Raw genomic sequence first — 20,554 nt, 5'->3', positions numbered from 1 at the left:
AACAGCATGCAGCCCACACCAATTTCCATGCAGTGGGAGCTGGCAGTGAGTCTCACAGTACCTCAGGAGAAATGCTTCAGACATGACCTGTGAATTCTCCTTCAAGGGGAGATTGTTATCAGAAGCCTACCCAGCTTCGCTCAACCCACATACATTTTTGATCTGCACAGTTTTGAGGATGAAGGTTCTCCATGTATTATTAACTGCCAAGTACACGACAGGCACTTCAGTCAGATAAATTCTGCCCTTTCTAACTTTAGTTTCCCTTTTCTGCCCCTAAACTCTAAATTTGAGCTATTTTCCATTTTTTTTTTTTTAAGATAGGCTCAGGGCTAAGAACTGTTAAAAATAATCCAAAAGTTTGAAATGAATTAGAACTCAAGTGAAAAATGTCTTAAACTACTTAACATGACTGTAGCCATTTCAGTAGCCAGAAAGCGGGAAGTGGGACCTACATCACTGGAGATATTTTAGTTTCCATAGCCTCACTGCTTTTTCTTCTCTGACATACTTGGGATTAAAAGCTTTCACCCAAACAAGGTAAATGTGGGGCAGAGAATCCAGACAGTGCTCTTAAGCAAGTGACCAATCTAAAGTCCCTGACTAGGGGGAGGAGGACATGGCAGCCTCCAGACAGACCATCCTGAGGCTAGAGCATTGCCTTTACCTACTCCAAGGGGCCCAAGAACACAAGCATATAGCTATAGTCAGAGCCTGATGGCGAGGAAAACTCGGGCTCAACCTGAGAAGCACTCTGGGAAAGGACAGGCCAGCACTAAAAATAGAAATAAATACAGATTTAAAGCAGCTACTGTTAAGGATAAAGGAGAAGCTGAGGAACCACCTGGATTAAGGGCAATGACTGTATAATCATGTGCGGCACACAACCAGAAAAACACTGTTACAGACACTGTTGAGATTCATGATGGAATTGGAGTAAGAACTGTTGATTAGATACAACCATTACAGTCAATACTAAAGTTTCTGAATTTGATTAAAATGTAATTACCTAAGATCCTCTACCTTAGGAAACATACACTAATTATTAAAGGATGGAGCTGTCTGTTGTCTATATAAATTGTTCAGGGAAAAAGTGAGACCATCTCTTTTTGACTGCCCTCTCTTGGGAGGGAATGAAGGAGAAGGAACGTGTGAAATATTCAGAAGAAAGATGGGGGAGGACAGGGCACAAACACATGCAAGAGTGAGCATATGAGAACCTAGCAAAATGTTGAAATACAAAGACTGATTAATCTTGGCAAAGTGTAACTAGAGTCCCTTTATTATACCTAAGTCTTTCCTGTCTGTCTAAAATCATTTTTAGAAAGTTAAAAACAGGACCAGTGAGACAGTTCAGCAGGTAATGGTGCTTGCCTCCAAGCCCAACAACCAGGGTTCTGTTCCCAGAACCCATGTGGTGGATGGAGAGAACACCTCATGCAAGTCATCCTTGGGCCCTCGCCTATGTGCTGTGGCACACATGTGCCCACACGCCAACACACCCCCGCACACCAAATAAAATAAAAGAAGTTAAAAGCATTTTTAAAACCACACATGCAATTGCCCTAAGAGGACATCATTGAAATGTCAGCATTTTATTTTCTAACATTATTATAAATTTCTGGAATGGATATTTTGCTTGCTTTTTATAATAGCAAAGAACAAGAGCAGAGAGAGCACAGCTGTAGTCCCAGGATCTCACTTCACTGTGAGGCAAACCCACTTAGTGACATGGAGCCCAGCTAACTGGTCTGCCAAGTAGAAATACGAGATTCCTGCAAAGATGGCACCAGACAGGACACACAGAACGCAGGGACCATGGCTGTGCTGTCACACACTGACATCACACAAAGGAAGCTTTTCCAGCACCCCTCCTAACGCCCTGTTTTACAATGCACTGCTCGAGGGTACTGTGCTGTGAGCCGCAAAACCAAGGAGTCAGGACACACATCCACGATGACAAGGCTGGCACATGGAACACAGTCAGCCAAGTAGGCTTTTATCCATCTGAATGCTCATCCACTTGGGGTTGATTCTCTTGTCCTTAATTAGGAAAGAAACAAAATTCTAAGGAGCAAGAGTTAGAAATGAGCTTCATGCTACATTACCAAATCGATTCTATTGCCCTGAATGCACAGTTAACACCAGCTCTAATTCTTGAAACTACAATTCTAATTCCCCTGAAAAAGAAGAAATACAGAATTATTATTGAACCATACTTATCACAGAGAAAGAAATACAAGATCAAAACCATGAGACAGCACCATAAGGTCTTTTTTCCTTAGAAGTTAGTCCAAAGAGTCTCATCTCTTATAAAGCCATTATTAAGGTAATAAAAATGAGTTCAAATTGAATATTATAATTTTAATAAATCAGGTTCATATAAAAGACACAAAAGAATTATGTAGATCCTTGCAATTTTTTTGGAACTTGTATAAAACAAGGCACATAATCCCCCATGAAAAGAACGAAAAAAAAAAAACCCTAGACTGAAATAGAATAAAGATGACTTTTCAAAGGCCAGGATTTATATTCTCCATATAAATCCAGTCAGTCATTCTCCATCTTAACACCCTCCACCACTCAATATCTAACATTGAATAACCATGTGTAATCATATTTTTTCTTACACTCATAGCAATTAAAAATTCCTAAAGGCAGGATAAAAGTTAATGCTAAAATAGAAAAAAAGTCTGAAGAAACAAACTGAACACATCATGTAGGTTTTGTTTATTTCACATGGTTTTCTGTAAGATCATTATAAATAAAGGAAAGTCACTCTCATTGAGATGAAGTCATACTCACTCTTCATTATCCCCAAGTCAGATTTTAAAAGAAATTTGAAATGGTGGTTCTAAGACTAATAGTGCTCAAGCAGAGACATCCCCATTTTTTGTTTTTGTTTTTTTAATGGGTTATGATTAACAGGGGGTCTTTTGAATAGCTATCAACAAATTCTGCTTTGAAAATTCTTTACTATCACGAACACAGACTATTACAGAATCCAGGCTTGGCTGGACCTACTCTCCACAACACAGTGAGCATCCCACCATTCACACAGCTGACTGACATGGTGATAGAGTTTATCCTCTCACATCAGGACTAAAGAAGGTAGGCAAGAGGTCAAGTACAACAGACAGAAAACTGAGATGGTGACAAAGAGCACACTAAGGGAAAATGTTGGCATTTGGAAAGCATGGCTCTGACTGAGGGGAATGAGGCGCTTATGCTTTTAAACATGATTTTATACATATGAGTGTTTCGCCAGCGTGTGTTTCTGTGTACTTCATGTGTGCCTACTGCCTATGGAGGCCAGAAGAGGGTGTCACATTCCCTGAAACTGAAGCTGCCATGTGCATGCTGGGAATGGAAGCCAGGTCATCTGCAAAAGTAGCCAGTGCTCTTAATTGTGGAGCCCTCTCTCCAGCTCTAGGAACTTACTCTTCAATACAACCATCTTCCAGGTAACACCTCTCTGCTGGGCCTGTGCTGCCTATGGGGAAATGCTGTGCTGTACTGCCCCATATGCATGCACCAGATCTGTAATCCTGGAGATCACCAGCATCTTAAAAATAGCCCTTTTCTTTTTTTTCTTTCTTTCTTTTTCTTTCTTTCTTTCTTTCTTTCTTTCTTTCTTTCTTTCTTTCTTTCTTTTTTTTTTTTTTTTTTTTTTTTTTGGCTTTTCGAGACAGGGTTCCTCTGTGTAGCTTTGCGCCTTTCCTGGATCTCGCTCTGTAGACCAGGCTGGCCTCAAACTCACAGAGATCCGCCTGCCGGAGTGCTGGGATTAAAGGCGTGCGCCACCACCGCCCGGCAAAAAATAGCCCTTTTTTTCATGAGAGCCTCACACTCTATTTCAGCCTAGAATAATCCTCAAATTCAACATGGTGGACAATCAAGTGCTTGACAGGGCTCTAGAGGCTGCCCTGTGAGCATTACTGGCAATCCTTCCTTTCAACAGCTGAGGCTTGGCAACACCTTTTGTTATTTTTATAACCTTCAAAGTTCAACATTATTATCACTTTTCCTTAGGTTTTGAATAAGGGTAAATAGATGGATAAAAAGAAGTGCTCAATTTAATACGGTGTTTTAAAAAGAAAAAAAATTAACCTTTTTTAGATGTGCTCCAACTTGATGTTACTACAGGTTACAAAACACAGACTTGAAGTTTATGTGGAGCTTAGAACAATAAAAACACAACGAAAAAAAGAGGCAATGAGGAAAAATTCAACCTTGTAACTGTAGAGCAGAGAGAGTTTGAATAGGGAAAGTCAGGTTGGGGGTGTGAGGGAGAAGACAGGATGGAATTCGCAGGGTTAGCATTTCTACTTAAGAACTGGTCAGGATACAGTCTCAGAACCACCAGGATTTAGCCATCAGTGTCAGATGAGTCCAGAGGAAGAGTTCGTATTCTAAGTTTTTTGAAAAGTTCACACATCCCTGGAAGATGTAGTGGTGGTCTCTGTAGTACATGAAAGGCCAGTGAGATGACCTCTGTAGAACAAGTTAGTGCTCTCCATAGAACAGAGAATAGTTTTGCTCATGGATCTATGACTAGGACTTCAAATCATTAAACCCTAAAAAGACTGTTAAGCGATGCCACAGAGCTAGTCATGGACATCCCTCGACCCACAAAACTCCCTAAACTCTTTCTATTTCCACTCGTGCAAGACCTCCTAATGGGCTTTCTCCTGGCTCTGTCCCTCTGTATTTCCTCTCTAAAACATGCTTTCTACAGCTAAGCACTGCTATTGGGAAGCTCTACACTAGTCCCAGTTAGTGGAAAGCTATTTACCATGGTCTGTAAAGCCATCTTACCTGAGTTTGCTTACAGTTCCTAACTCACTATTGACAATAATCTACTCCTCCATGTTGCTTGTCACCCAACCCCAAACAAACAAATCAGAACCCACCTAGTCAGTCCCCATAGAAAGAAGTTTAAGCTCATTAAATGTTCTATGACTCCCCTATGCTCCCTGTAGCTGGGAAACAGTCTTCCTCTCTCATAGGCCCTGTCCTCTTGTGATGGTGGACAGTAACTCAGCCTTCACAATGCATTTAACAGTATTGAAAAACTCTACCTGTGTTGAGTTCCTGCCATTTGCCAGGTATGTACTAGGTCAACAAGGATAGGAAGATTGCCTCCAAATTTCTCAAAGCCTAGAAACAGAGACAAGGTCCACATGTCTTGACAAAGATCAGGGTGTAAATTGTAGCTTCTTAGGCTCTGGGATGCTGCAGAGTCACATAATTGAATGGGGTTTGAGAGAAATTTTGCAATGGCAAAAGGTCTCTTAAATATGCAGTGATAAAAATTATTCAAAATACAAAGTATAATGAATACAGAGAGTTCTGGCAGGTTTGCTCGTGTTGTGTCACACAGCTTCATCATAGCCTTCATCACTCCAGTCAATACCAAACGACACTGCTGGAACTCCGCAGTGTAGATCCCAGGCTCTCTGGTATGCATTGCTGGGGTGTCTACTGTACACTCTCCTGCTCTTACAGAAAGAAACTTTTAGATTTCTCCTACTGTCGCCTCTTAGAATATAAGTATCAAATTAGCCTATTTTTAATTGGACTGTGCTGCATGCAGTGTTTGATTTTAGAAACTTTTTTTTTTTGAGTTGTGGGCTTGAATTTCATAAAACAAACAAAGAAAAACCTGTGGGATTACTTTTGACTTGAGATTAACACAGAATTTCTAGTCATTTTTGAATGGCCCTAAACATACTTCGACCATTTGTACTATGTATTTACGAAAAGAGTTTTCCACATTGATGATTAATAAATAAAAATGTCAGTCATCTCTGTAATATGTTAGAGATGTTCTATGTCCTACAATATCAAATGTTCAGCCAAAATTTAATTCTTAATGTAAAAATAAACAAGCACCATCTCATTAGTATACAAATTTGCTTTTGCCTTTAAAAAAATGGCAAAATTATTAATTCTTTTGTTTGGATTTATATATCTGTTTTATATATGTTTATTTACATGCAGGGTCATGTAAAAGTTCTGATCAAAATAGGAGTCTGACAGGAAGACATTTAAGAATCCCTGGTATAGCTGGGCTGTTGTGGCACATGCCTTTATTCCCAGCACTTGGGAGGCAGGAGTACATAGATCTCTGAGAGTTTGAGGCCAGCCTTTTCTACAGAGTGAGTTCCAGGACAGGCTCCAAAGTTACAAAGAAAAACCTTGTCTTGAAAAAAACAAACAAAAGAAAGAATCCCTGGTATAAATAAGTATGGGGCCTGTGAAGGTTAGTTTTAGTTGTCAACTGGATACAGTCTAGAGTTATCTGAGAGACAGTCTCATGAAGGATTGCTTAGATCAGGTTGCCCTGCAGGCATGTTTATGGGAAGTTGTTTTTGATTGAATTAACTGATGTTAAAAGACTGAGTCCACTGTGGGCAGCACTATTTCCTAGGCTTGGGGTTCTTGATTAGTAAGAATGGAGAAGGTGAGCTAAGCACTAGGGTATGAATGAATTCATTTTCTCTCTACTCTTAACTGTGGATGTGACTAGCTGCTTCAAATTCCTGCCTTGATTTCCTTCTAATAATGAACTAGAACCTGGAATTGTAGCTGAATAAACTCATTCTTCTTTACAGTTGCTCTTGTCAGAGTATTTTTTATGACATCAATAGAAATGAAACCAAAACAGAGCTTTAATGGAACATGGGAAAACAGCCTAGGTGGATAACCAGAGGCTTAAGTGATGAGTAGAAATGGCCCAGGTTTTACTATCTGCCCTGTCCACTAACACGTGAAAAGATAAGCAAAGATTTTGAAACAGAAAGTAGATAGGGAAACATCACATTTGAATGTGAAGTGGTTCTACAGCCATGTATTTGAACCTTTGGTTCTCAACTAGGGGTGCTAATTGGAGATGTTGTGGATCTGACCTAGGTGAGTTTCTGGGGAACAGACCTTGAGGGCTTCAGCCCAGCTCTGCTTTGTCCAGAGCTCTCTGCTTTACAATCCTCTGAGATTTGAGGACTCCAAGATCGTCACTCTGACCTCGATGACACCACTTCGGGCCATGATAGATTATGCCCTCTCAAACCATGAGCCAAAATAAATCCTACTCCTTTAAGCTAATTCTGTCTGGTACTTTGTTAGAGCAATGAGAAACATAACTAAGGCAGCTGGGCAGTACAAGTGGTAAGCAACAGGTGAGAGGAAGGTGCCAGGAGGAACTGACCAGACATCAAAAACAGAGAGGCAAGCAGGAGTTTCTCTGTGCCCTGGGCACATTAGCTATTACTCTGGGCTCCAACTTTCTGATGTTTAACATGACATTACTAGTAGTGCTTGCTGTAGAGACATGATGCAAGAATCAAATTAGATAAGCCATACCAAGTCCTCAGAACATGGAAGTGTGCTAATGGCTGAGTGTCAACTCTATGTATTTTTTTTTACCATGCTGTTATTATAATTGGGAACAACAATTTTCTCATCAGTAAGATAATAGCTGGATAAGTGTTCACAGACCTACAAATAATCATGAGGCATCTACCAGGACAACAAGCCTTAGTTAGAAAAAAGAGATGAATAATCAATTAACACAGCTCAATAGAAGCCAAACGTGAGTTTCCTATTAGGACATCAACAAACCATAAATGTAGTCTTTATGTGTGTGTTGTTTAGATAGGATCTCCCTATGGAGCCCAGGTTGGCCTCAAACTCATGATCCCCCTTCACTTAGACTTCCCAATGGTGGGATGATAGGCATGAACTAATATGCCCAGCTTACATTTAGTGTTTTAAAATGGCCCATTCTCTTTTCTATTTTTTTTTTTTTAGCTGAGGATTGAACCCAGGGCCTTGCACTTGCTAGGCAAGCGCTCTACCACTGAGCTAAATTTGAAACCCAAAAATGGGCCATTCTCATTTTGCAGCATCTGAAATGTTTTGAGATGAAATGAAGGTTTTCATATGGCCTTCTCAATGTTCTAAGGAATACTGTTCTTGCCTTTTCCAGCTTAGAGGATGACCCTGGGATTCACCTCTGTTGATGCTTCAAAGCATCTCAGTTGGACTACTGTTTCTGATTTTATGTCCTTAAATTTTGACACTCTTGCCTCTCTCTGAGAAGGACTCTGGTGACAGTGAGCTGTCATTGTCCCGGGTAACTCACAGCCATCTCCTCATCTGAAGATTTTTTTATTTTAAATAAAAACATTTTAAACTATTTTTCAAATATTTTAAATATTAATCACAAGTTCTCTGCAGAGCATAAGCCTATTGGAAAGGAAATCATTAAGTCCAGGAGACAGCTGCAAACTGTGTTTACTGCAGCACAACTCTAGAACACTATAGTCAACAGTCACACTATAGAAACAGCCTATGTGTACTTCAACAGATGAATGAACAAAGTGTGGCATATTAGACATTGGGATACGATTCAGTCAGATAAAGAAAGGAACCCGCCGACCATGTATATCTGTGTGAGTGCCACTGTGGAATACAAACCACATACAGAAAGACAAACAGAAGATGTGATAGATAATATGAATGGTCACCAGGAAATAGAGAGCAAACATGTACACATATAAATAAATAAGTAAATAAGAGGTGGAAGGGGCAGGATAGAGAAGGGATGGTTAGTGGGTACTGGGATACAAGAGAAGCAACAACTTCCAGTCTTCTATACTATAGTATGGCAATTATACTTGTTACATTACATTGTGTGTTTCAAAACAGCTAATACAGAGGATTTTGAATTTCCAGCATAAAGAAATGGCAAATGTTTAAACTGATGATAGCTATGCTAATGACCCTGATTAGATCAACACACTGTATATGTGTGTTAAAATGCCACCCTGTACCCCCAAAATATCTATAATTATTATGTAGCAAAAGAAGCTGATCACATCTGCAAAGGCCTTTTCTTTGGGTAGGCTAACATATTCCATGTTTCAAATTTAGGGTGTGGACATCTTTGGGGCTCATTATTCCCCGCTCCATTCAGTCACTGCTGCCATTTGAACCCTCTAAAACAACGAATAATTATGTTTCAGCAATCACAGTTTAGATTCAAGAAAAGAGTTGATCAATTGCTTGTACAAACTGTCATGAAATTCATTAAAAATAAAAAATAAAAAATAAGAAAGTGAAGCAGAGCTAACATTCAAGCCAATCAGCTAGGAAAAGCAAGCTGCCAAACCTTCCCACTTACTGGTGAAATGGTGAACCCCAAAACACACAACAGCAGCGAATCAAGTGTCATTACGCATGTCAAAGCATTTTGGAGATCACTATATTCTAAAGCATTTTGGAGATCACTATATTCTATTTTCCACTTCTTAAATGAGCAAGCATCACCTGCATCAACAGATAGTAGGCACCAAGCACCCAGGATTCCACTATCACTCAAGCATCCGTGCTGTTACTGTAGATACCCTGGAAAACTCTGCTATGTAATCTGCTGAAACATGATACAAAACATTATGGACAGGCTAGAAATCTGATTAATGCCAAGTACAAAGAGAAATGGTATCCAAAAAAGAGAAGTTTCTACCCTTACCCCAGAATTAAATCCAGAAACTTGCAAATGCTAGGCAAGGATTTGAACCCTGGGCTATATCTACGCCCCCCGCATGTCCCACCCTTCCCAGCCTGCTCCCTCCCTCCCTCCCTCCCTCCCTCCCTCCCTTCCTTCCTTCCTTCTTCCTCCCTCCCACCGGTTCTTCCTTCCTTCTTACTGTCCAATTTTGAGACAGTGTCTTTCTAAACTGTCTAGGCTAGCCCTGAACCTATGTTCTCTATGCCTCTGTCTCCCTGGTAGCTGGAATCACAGGCACGTGGCACCACTTCTGTTCAGGAAAGAGACAAACAGAAGAGATCAGATATAACTAGTCAGCAAGAATGCCAAGACAGAGGAGTTTCCATGAAGCTATGCTTGGGAATCAATTTCTTACAAAATGTTCTGAACAATCTAGAGTATGAATCCCCCTGTTCCTTTCCTCCACAGAAAAACACTTGGACATCTGAGACTGTGTAAATAATATACCGGTGCTGTGAACTGGGCTGAAAGGATCAGGATCCCTTGTACACAGCAACTATTCTTTAAATACTTAGCTATTAGGCTTAGGATCATATTTAGAAATCAACTTGGAGACAGAGTAATTGAACTCTCTCATACATGTGTGCTGTGGGATGTTCTGTATGTCCTGTGGGAGCCCTTCTTGGGTTCTTTGTGGCGTTACCCAGCAGGTCCGTATAGAGGATGATTAGGACCATGGGCCTGAGTGCAGGTGTCTGAGATGGTCTGCACTTGGCTGTGCTGGGGGATGGTCTGTATGTCAAGTTGTTCTGATTGGTTAATAAATAAAACCTGATCGGCCGTGGCTAGGCAGGAAAGATAGGCGGGTCTAGCAGAGAGGAGAAATAAAAAGGGACAGGAAGGCAGAGGGAGCTGCTGCAGCCGCCGCAATGACCAGAGACACTGCAGCTGCCACCATGACAAGAAGCATGTGAAGACGCTGATAAGCCACCAGCCATGTGGCGAGACATATATAAAAAGAAATGGTTAATTTAAGGTAAAGGAACAGTTAGCAAGAAGCCTGCCACGGCCATACAGTTTGAAAGCAATATAAGTGTCTGTGTTTACTTGGTTGGGTCTGAGCGGCTGTGGGACTGGTGGGTGGCAGAGATTTGTCCTGACTGTGGGCAAGGCAGGAAAACTCTCAAGCTACACATGTGTATGTTTGGGAGGAAGTAGGGGAGTGTTTTTTTTTAAATACAGTATGTTCTGACCCAACAGTCAATAAGATCTGAGAGAGTCAATGATAAGTTACTGAACAGGCTTCTGAACATGATTTAACAACTTTTTGCATTCTGCATTTATTCTTTTTTTTTTTTTTTTTTTTGGTTTTCTGAGACAGGGTTTCTCTGCGTAGCTTTGCGCCTTTCCTGGAGCTCACTTGGTAGCCCAGGCTGGCCTCGAACTCACAGAGATCCGCCTGTCTCTGCCTCCCAAGTGCTGGGATAAAGGCGTGCGCCACCACCGCCCGGCTTCTGCATTTATTCTAAGCATCCATCACCTACAGAAAAAATGGACTCACCTACATGAAAACTTCATGTAAAGTTGCCTGTCTATCTAGAGGACATCCCTCCAGACTGCCTCCTGATCTCTTAAAACATACAGACAGACCTTGGGGCTAAGGCCAAATGTCTACTGTGGCTTCTTTATGCTAAGGGCAAAAATTCTAGAAACTTCTGGTAGGTGAAACATGATTTTATTTTACTAATATATTTAGAGACATCACCTTTACTTTCTGGTTCTAGTATGTAAGGCAAGTAGTAAGCCAGGGGGTTAATATCACGACAACACTGTAATCCAGTATGAATACCCTCAAGACCATTCCTGTTAGTTAATGTGTATTCCTTCAGGTGACATATGTATTCAAATAAAGACAATAAAAATTTTCATTATTTTTCATTAAAATTTTTAGAAAGGAAGTGTAGAAGTGATAGCTAAGAATCAAAACTGTTTTGTTGTTGTTGTTGTTGTTGTTTTAACTTAAATGACCTTTTCCAGGTGGGCTGAAAAGCTCAGCCACAATTAAATCCACTGCTAGAATTAAAATGGATGAGGACCAAGGAATAAAGACACAATGGAGTAGAGAATATAAACATGTAACTTTGACCTTTCATTAACCACTCCAAGGTCATTCTCATTTGGCTTGGGTAATTTCACCATTAAATCATCTGCATAAATATCTGTAGTGGGTAGCCATTCCAGCTTGGTTCTGGAAGTTCCAACCCCCATTGAGACTCTGGCAACTGTCATGCCTACGAGGCGGGGCGAGGGGAGGCACCTGGGGACCCGAGAGCTAGATGGGCCAGCGCTTGCTCTGGGCGCTCGCTCGGTGCCGGGACGCTGACCGGTGCAGATTGACTGTGCAGAGCTCCGGAGAACACCGCTGGACTGCATTACACCTTCCCCAGACCCTGCGACCTACCCATTACTTAATTTGTGAGTTACGCCATTAAATAAATATCCTTTTAACTATGTGGAGTGGCCAAAATAATTTCTCCAATAAATATCCTTGCAATAGCTAACAAATAATTTTAGTTTAGTTTTTCATGAGAATATATCACCTAATTTTCATTATAAACTCTAAACTATTCTGTTTCTTTTTAATAGCCATAGTAAAGAACTGGCAAGGAATTTACCCTTTGCCTTTTGAAAATGCAAACTTGACCTGCCAGTACTGTGACCACCTGTGATTTGCATGATTAAGAAGCATACATAATTTAGTTCATTTATCAGGGCATTAACACAATTCATCAAAACACCAAGATTTGCTTATACTAATGTTATTGTGAACATAAAAATACTTGGGAAGAAATGAGAATGTATATTGAAGTCTATTTGATATCACCTATGAGGTGTGTGGAATGTGAGGAGTGTACAGAAGAGATGAAATGCATGAAAAAATGGCTCTTCCTTATCAAGAGTCATTCTTAAAGAAGAGAAAGCTGTTATTGGAGAGCAACTGGTATGTGCTAGTCCTTTACCATAAGTTAGATTCACTTTCATTATTGATTTGTCTTGGCAAGGGAATGAGGAATAAATTAGAGAAAATATTTATTGCTCATTTACCACAGTCTTATATTTTAGTGAATGTTGCAATAAGCTTTTTCATAAACTACCTGAGACAGGCAGGGTAAACAATTATTAATTTCTGGTAAGTGTTGGGGGTGGAAGAAGACACAATGTATATTATAAATCTACTCTGTGACAGTAAATCTCTAAAGTTTCATCGTTAATGTCCAATTCCCTGGATTTATGATTCTCAATTCTATGATGCTAAAACTTCATGATTTTTGTATAGAATATAATGACTAAAATGTAAGAGGCATCAGATTATTTCTCCCAAAACATTTATTTTGAAGTCCTAATCACCTCAAAATGTTAGAAATCATGTTATAGATAAAAAGCAGTTAAGATGAGGAATAGGAGGAACCTTTCAGCCTCTGAGAGATGGGGGTCTTCGTAAGACACCCACGGGGATATCTGGTAACAGTGAAGGCAGAGACTGAAGCTACACAATGGCAGACCAAGGACACCTCAGTGAGCCAGCACACCCTAGGAGCTAGGAAGAGGCCAGGAGAGATTCCTCCATGTGTCAGAGTTGGCATGGGTCTGACTCTGCCTCCAGCCTTCAGAAATGTGCAGGCACGGATTTCTGTTGTCTAAGTCACTCTATACTGTTTCTTCTATCAGTCAGGGTAGAAACACTTGAAAAAGTTTTTTTTTTTCCTTTTTTTTTGTATTTTTTTTCCTTTTATTTTATTTTACAATACCATTCAGTTCTACATATCAGCCACGGGTTCCCCTGTTCTCCCCCTCCCACCCCCTCCTCTTTCCGCCAGCCCAGCCCCCATTCCCACCTCCTCCAGGGCAAAGCCTCCCCCGAGGACTGCGATCAACCTGGTAGACAGGTTGTAGACAGTCCAGGCAGGTCCAGAAAAAGTTTATTGATGACATGGTAGAAAGAGAAAGTCTTCATGAGACACATGTATCTGAAGGATTGTTACCCCAAATCACAAAGGATTCTAAAAACTTTCCAATAAGAAACAAAGAGCATGTTCCAAACGGGCAAAAGACCTTAGCAGATGCCCTGCCCAAGGAAATATATGTGAGGAAGGGGAACAAGTGAGAAGATGCTCGCCATCACGTCTTCAGTGAACTGCACATTAAAACCACAGAGTGCTGGCTCAAGAGACAATAAAGGATGGTTGAACACTACTCATTCCCAAAGAGAGATAAAGCCAGTTGGATTGCATTACATAGGTAATACACAAACATCATGAGCACAGAGCTCTGAGCTAGCAGGTAGATGATCTGATAGCTTTTTTATATATGGCAACAGGGATTGTATATTTATTATATATATTTATTCAACTATTTAGGAAGGTGATTTAGGAAGGTGATTTGACCTAGCCTATCAGGTCAACTGCATGTCCCATGAAAATACAACTATGCTTTTTACTAGACACAGCAGTAAAGTGTACATATGAATGGAACAAAAGATAAAAACAAAAATGGTGATGACTATATCAACCGTAGTTCTTATGTTATGAAACTGAAAAAAGGCCCACTTCTCTCCAATAGTAGGATAAATAACTTATGAGAAAACATTATATAGCAAAGAAAATGGATGGCGAATAGCCACTTTGTAAAATACTGGATTCACGAACAATGAAAAGGAAATGAACAAAACCCAAATTCATACACTGATGAGGTCTCCTGTTCAATGAGGGAAAGCAGTTTCCTCTGGAAAGGTCGAGGACAGTGATCCATTTCTGTATGACCATGCCAGGGACCTACATATACAGAGAATCTTCTTAATCTGACTGACTGCACACCCAACAGTGACTATATGAAAACACAGATGGACCACTGTGGTCATATATGTATTATGGAATGATACATAATATTTACATACAGAAATAAGGTCAGTAGATATGCTTTAGTGTAAAAAGATTTCTGATGAAGTTAGAAAAAAAATGGATTGAATTATAACAGGAAACAGATCAATAGCTGCTAGAAGCTAGGGATAAAAGGAGTATATAAACATAGAAGGGGAAAAGATGTCTGGGTTACTGATGGAACTGTCGTATACCTGACTGTGATACATTCCATATGCACTGCCAACTCACAGACCCCCAACACCAAAAGTCAGATCTCAATAGTAAATAATTTAGAAAAGGTAATAAATTAGTTTATTTTCATTTCTGTGCAAAGTTAATTATGTGTGGCCTTAAAGTTTGGCTTTTTTTGTCAATCAGAAGAAAATTAATCAGTCTATACATTTGCACTGAGAATACAATGCATATTTGTTAGGATAGATAAGTTGATGGGTAGGTAGATGACAGATGGGTAGCCAGATGATAGATGGATAAATAGAAAGAAAATAGGCAAATGGATAGACAGATGTTAGGTGGATGGAAGAATAGCCAGATGATAGATGTGCAGGAATCAAGTAAAAAAAGCCACAAAATTTCCAACAAATAAATAAGATAGTCTTTTATATAGTAGAAAAATATGAAGCATATTTTGCTCAGATATTTATCTCTTTTTTTGTTTACTTGTTTACTCTGAAGTACTGGAGATGGAAATAATAGCCTCATGTATGCTAGGCCAACACCGAGCCACATCCCGGCCCATGTATTTAAATGTTGCCTGATCTCAAAACACCCAAAGATTTATAATGTACACACAAGTAAATAAAAGATAGTGGTTTAAACAGTTTTTAAAAATTGAACCTTCCTCCTCATGAGAAAATGTGATATTGTTTGCTTCTCATTGCATGAGGTCATTTACCTCTTCCATGACCACGCCCAGCTTGAACTGTCCTAATATTTTGCAACACAAAGGTTAGCCACAAGCCAGTGGTATTGGGTGGCTCCTATGAATGGGCTCTTACCACGTGAGCTGGGACTTGTTCAGCTTTTGCAGCGGGAGTTCCTGGTCTTGGGTAGAACTGGTTGATGAAGAGGCTTGGAAATTTATACTCTTCAACAAGTTTCAGTGTTTCTTGAAAATCCTGATCGGTTTCTCCAGGAAAACCACAGATAATATCCGTAGCAATTGTTATTCCAGGAACCCTGGAGAAGAAAAACAGACAAAAATGTAAAAAAAGTTGACTATGAGCCAGAATTATTTTATTTCCTTGACATTTTAAATGGCATTTAAAAAAAATATATATATATTTTTTTGACAGAGCCCTTGCAAATAGTTTTGAAAAGCTGTAAATACTAAGAGATACAATGAAATATAGTGGCCCTGGTCATCCTCAGAGGCATCCATATTTAATGCTTTTAGACATGTTTTTGTTTTGTTTTCTCCTCAGTCTGTTAACATAGATGCTTACTCAGCCATTTCTGGATTTGTTGGTTTTTTAAAAGCAGTATTTAAGGACTTTCACATTATGGTAAATGAACTAGCTGTAAATGTACTCTAATCCTATATTCCTATCACTGTATTCATAGTACTTCCATAGAAGAACTGTGGAGACAACAGGGAGACCAAGCTGTTTCTCAACAACATTTCAATTTTCCTAAGGGTAGTAACAGCCTCTTTGGAAAGTTTGCTTAACATTTTATGTTCCTAAGCTGATATCTTCTCAAGGCTTCATCAGGGTGGAAGGGAGATGGCAAAATCAAACCTACTTTCTGAACACTCAATGGCTTAGACTGCTCAGCATCCATGTCCCTAGGCTCTGGAAAGCCACTGCTGCTTTCTTCGAGTATTCACTACTCTAGCAATGAGCGGGCTGTTACCCTCAGCTGTTGCTCCTTGCTCTCCCTTTCCTCAGTCTTGCTTCCCTCGGTCGGTCCTTGGTCTTGCTAATTTTCCGTTACTTCCCTCTGCTGGAGTGTGTTCTCAGTATCAGGTGACACTGTTATTAGGTCTCAGGATGTCTAAACACACAACTGATAGGTACAACAGTGGTATATAATATTCCAAATTGAAAAGGATTTTCCAACAGAATTTTGCATCGTTCCTTTCAAAAAACGCTGATAGCTAAGTGAAGGTATAAAATTCACTCCTGTGCACACTCACACTTTTTCAGTGCTGAATATTAAACCTAGGGCCTGTGTCAGCCAGGTCAGTGCTCTATGACTGACCCACACTCCAGCCACACATCCTCCATTTCATGTGCTATATCACTTCTCTTTTTAGGGTGTCAGGTTTTAAATCTCATGCTAACATGGCTTTTTAAAAAAATTTTTAAATTGTACAAGGCACAATCTATAGACTTAAGGTCTTTCACTCTAGGAATCTAATTCTCTCATTATTTTTTTTTTAAATAATTTCTCTATGAAATTGGCTTGTATTATTTCTTTAGTAATTTCTCTAAGAAATGTCATATATTACACTTTCTCTTAGGGATTCATTTCTTTTGAATGTTGAAACTACCAGTTGATCTTTAGCTTTTTCTGTCTCGTTTTCCTTGTGTGCTCTTTGTTCTATCTTCCAGAAAATTTACTTGAGCGTGTTTTCCAGTCTCTAATTTAAAAATAAATAAAGCAGTAATTCAGTATGTTTCAGTGTCTCATAGCTTTCTCCATCTTCAGTATTCCTTTACAGGACACCTTGTTTCTGTTTAGAGACACAAAATCATTTCTAACTTGAGGATATCGAAATCTGTCTCAATTTCTCTGCTCACAGCCTTTGGACCTATTTCCTTCAGGCTGAGAATTTTCATCAGCACATAGTCATTTTCACTGTTCTTTTGGTATTAAAGAACAAAGCACTGCAAACTTTTTTTTTTTTAAAGATTATTTATTTTGTTTTATGTGAAGGAGTGTTTTCTCTTCAGGTATATCTGTATACCACAAGCCTGGTGCCCACAGAGGTCAGAATAGGTATCAGATCATCCTAGAACAGACAATCATCAGCCACCATGTGGGTTCTGGGAATTGAACCTGAGTCTTCTGCAAGAGCAGCCAGTGCTCCTAACTGCTGAGCCATCTCCCCAGCTCCTGTAGACTTTTCATTGTAGGGTGAATATACAGCAAACTGCCTTTGCTTTCAGTAGGTTCCAATGCTGAAGGTGGTGCCATTTTTCTCCACAGCCTTATGGTTTCTATGAGGTTGGCTACAAAGTTCTCCAAAACTTCCACAGTGTAATGGGAACAGAATGATACAACAGCTACTGATAGCACTGCACACTCATTAGGGCGCATGTCCCATATCATACTTCACCTACTTTCCTGTCACACATGGCTCTTCACAGATGAGAACAACTATAGGCAGCACAGAGAGAAGGAGGCTTGGGCAGCCTGGCATGCGTGATCCTAACTAACACACAGAGTCATGAAAACCAACCCCCGTGTGGAGGATCCACGGCCCGCTCACTGTAAAAGTACCCTCTCCCCATTTCTACTTTGCCTCACACCGTCATTAATTTAGATGGATTATAACTTGTGAAGCAATTCCAAGGATTTTTCTATGTGATGCCAAATATGGGGTATAATTTCTTACAGAACAAAGGAAATGGTCTATTGTGACAAACTCATTTCTTCCTTCTTTACAATCAAAATCACACTTGAAAAACCACAGAAAAGTATTTTTCCAGACTAAGTACACAGACAGAAAGAAGTCTATGAATCACTTTCAACTAGCTAGTTTTACACTTGCCTTCAAACTCTTCATGATCAAAAGAAATCCACAGCTAAAATTAGAGGCAAAAGATAACAGATGACAAAGTCCATCTCCCCCAGGAAATAGAAAATACCTTGCCTGTGAAATGTGGCAAAAAATGAAGACAATTGGTCATTGTCCTAATTTCTGAATCAGAATGAATCTGGCAATAGCTGTGGGGTATTCCCAAAGGAAAGTCCCTTTCTGATCACGGCCATCCTTCTCTATCCATCAGTTGTCCTCTGCACTGGCCAGCACCTGCTTACTTTGGCTTCCTTGGTGGTGGGGGTGGGGGTGGGTTATGACCAACCTTTAAAGGAACTACAATAAACTGGGACGCTCAAATGTGAATGTAACTAAACAACCAATTCAAAAGCTGGTCTGGTAACACAGGAGACAGAATACTATGAATTGATGGCATGAAAATATTTACAAGTAGGAACTTGTGTAATTGTTTAAAAGTTTATAAGAGTATAAGTTGATTATATCATAAAAGTAGAGTCTATACCTTAATATCAGACAAGGCTCATCTATACATTAATTTAAAATATGCAAATGTTTCCACTTATATTCTTGAAAATAATTTGATTCCTTAGGTAAGCCAACTAAAATCTCATTTACATTGTTAATTTCCCTGGCAAATAATTCCCAGTATGCAAAAATCAAAAAAGTTTGATTCTAATTTTGTATCTTGTGATTTAAGTAAGAGGAAATGATGAGGGTGTAAAACAGAATATTATTACAAATATTTAAATGTTAATTCCAGGCAAACACTGTCTTTGATACACTGAATTTTCAAAATTCTAATTTTTTACTTACTACATTTTCACAAATTTAATGTAGTAAGAAAAATGTATGCAATCACTACTAGTATGTTCGTGAATTTTAAAACCTTTTAATATTTATGTTTTCTTAGTAGTTTTAGGAAGTAATTCTGAAACAAAATAAAAATATTCAATGAGGTAGAATAACAGGGAAAAATGACTCATCATTTTCTCTGTCCTCAGTGGTTATGAGGACTGCTTGCTCTTCCAGAGGTCCTGAGTTCAATTCCCAGCAACCACATGGTAGCTCACAACCATCTGTAATGAAATCTGTTGCCCTCTTCTGGTATGAAGGCATACATGCAGGCAGAACACTGTATACACAATAAATAAATAAATAAATAAATAAATAAATAAATAAATAAATAAATAAATAAATAAAAATAAAAAAAAATTAAAAAAAAGCAGGTTTGTAAAATAACTTGGGAACAGCATAAGGAGAATCCTATTGCATATCTAACTGGTCAGAACAGCTATATTCAGTCATAAAAAATCTATCAGGAACTTGTTGTTATGAGAACCAGACTCTCTTGGGTTTGCATAACAACCTGTAATGACTACACAGTATCTGCTAGCACTAGGTTGGGGTTTAAGGGGCTTGGGGGTGTAGCTCACTTAGTAGAATGCTTACCTAGTACGCAAGTCCTGGGTTTGATTTCTAGTACCATATAAACCAGTTTGGTGGTACAAAAGACAACACAGGACAAGACATTTCAAGAGCCATTTTGCCTTGAATCAAAAAATACATATATACACTCCACAATTTGATTTCTTAAGAAGAATTTCATATAAAACTTAAGCTGTTCTCAAAAACAGCCAATTAGCCAAGGCTGGCCTTAAATTCCTCTAGTCCTCTTCTCTTTTCCTAGTAATGGGATTGTGGGTACATATCATGACACCTGGCTCTGAACGTTTGAAATACTACTTAAAATGCATACTTTAAGCCATCTTCAGATGTTCATTTCCAATTACATGTTTTGTGGCTAAGGATGTGAAAAGGAGTGATCCTATTTCATTCTTTCACTGTTGTTGACTGAGAGAAGATTCCATTCTGTTACCCAGAATGGTTAAGCCTAGGCAGGTTTCCAACTCCCAGGATGCTCTTGCTTCAACCTCTCAAGTGTTGGTTTTACAGGCATACAACACCATGTCCACCTATTTCATTTCTTAAATTAACAAAGTCTCAGCTTCAAATCTGTAGACATGTGAAGAATCAGATACACACACTGTTGTTTATCTCAATAGAAAGAGAGAGGAGTTGAGAAAAGACTGTAGAAGGCACAAACCCACAGTTAAATGAACAAGTTTTACTACTGTTGTGATTTATTTCAAGAGAATTGTGCAAAGCTGCTGGGACAGTAAACTGAAAGTAGGAAGAGGAGATAAAGATCTTGAACCAAACAAATGAAAACAAAGACTGTCTATAGATACGATGTACAGTGAGAGTAGTCCTTGGGAATTTTAAGGTTTAATGACTGGAAGATAAAAAATCTATATTCTTAGTATTCTTTTCACAAAACCAAAAGGAGAAGAAACCAAACTCAAATTAAAATGGAGA

The 20,554-nt window shown here is 39.2% G+C and overlaps 1 protein-coding gene across 1 annotated transcript in view; it reads right to left on the bottom strand.

The window, feature by feature from the left end:
- Cdkal1 (CDK5 regulatory subunit associated protein 1 like 1) overlaps positions 1–20,554 on the bottom strand; it is a 571,051-nt gene that overhangs the window by 132,828 nt on the left and 417,669 nt on the right. Inside the window, 1 exon segment of the mRNA XM_037205851.1 lies at positions 15,450–15,630. Coding sequence (XP_037061746.1) covers positions 15,450–15,630 — 181 coding nt within the window.

Source organism: Peromyscus leucopus, chromosome 5, assembly GCF_004664715.2.
Source record: "Peromyscus leucopus breed LL Stock chromosome 5, UCI_PerLeu_2.1, whole genome shotgun sequence".
Classification (NCBI taxonomy): domain Eukaryota; kingdom Metazoa; phylum Chordata; class Mammalia; order Rodentia; family Cricetidae; genus Peromyscus; species Peromyscus leucopus.
The sequence above is the reverse complement of the archived record's forward strand: the minus strand, read 5'-3'. Positions and strand labels throughout refer to the sequence as shown.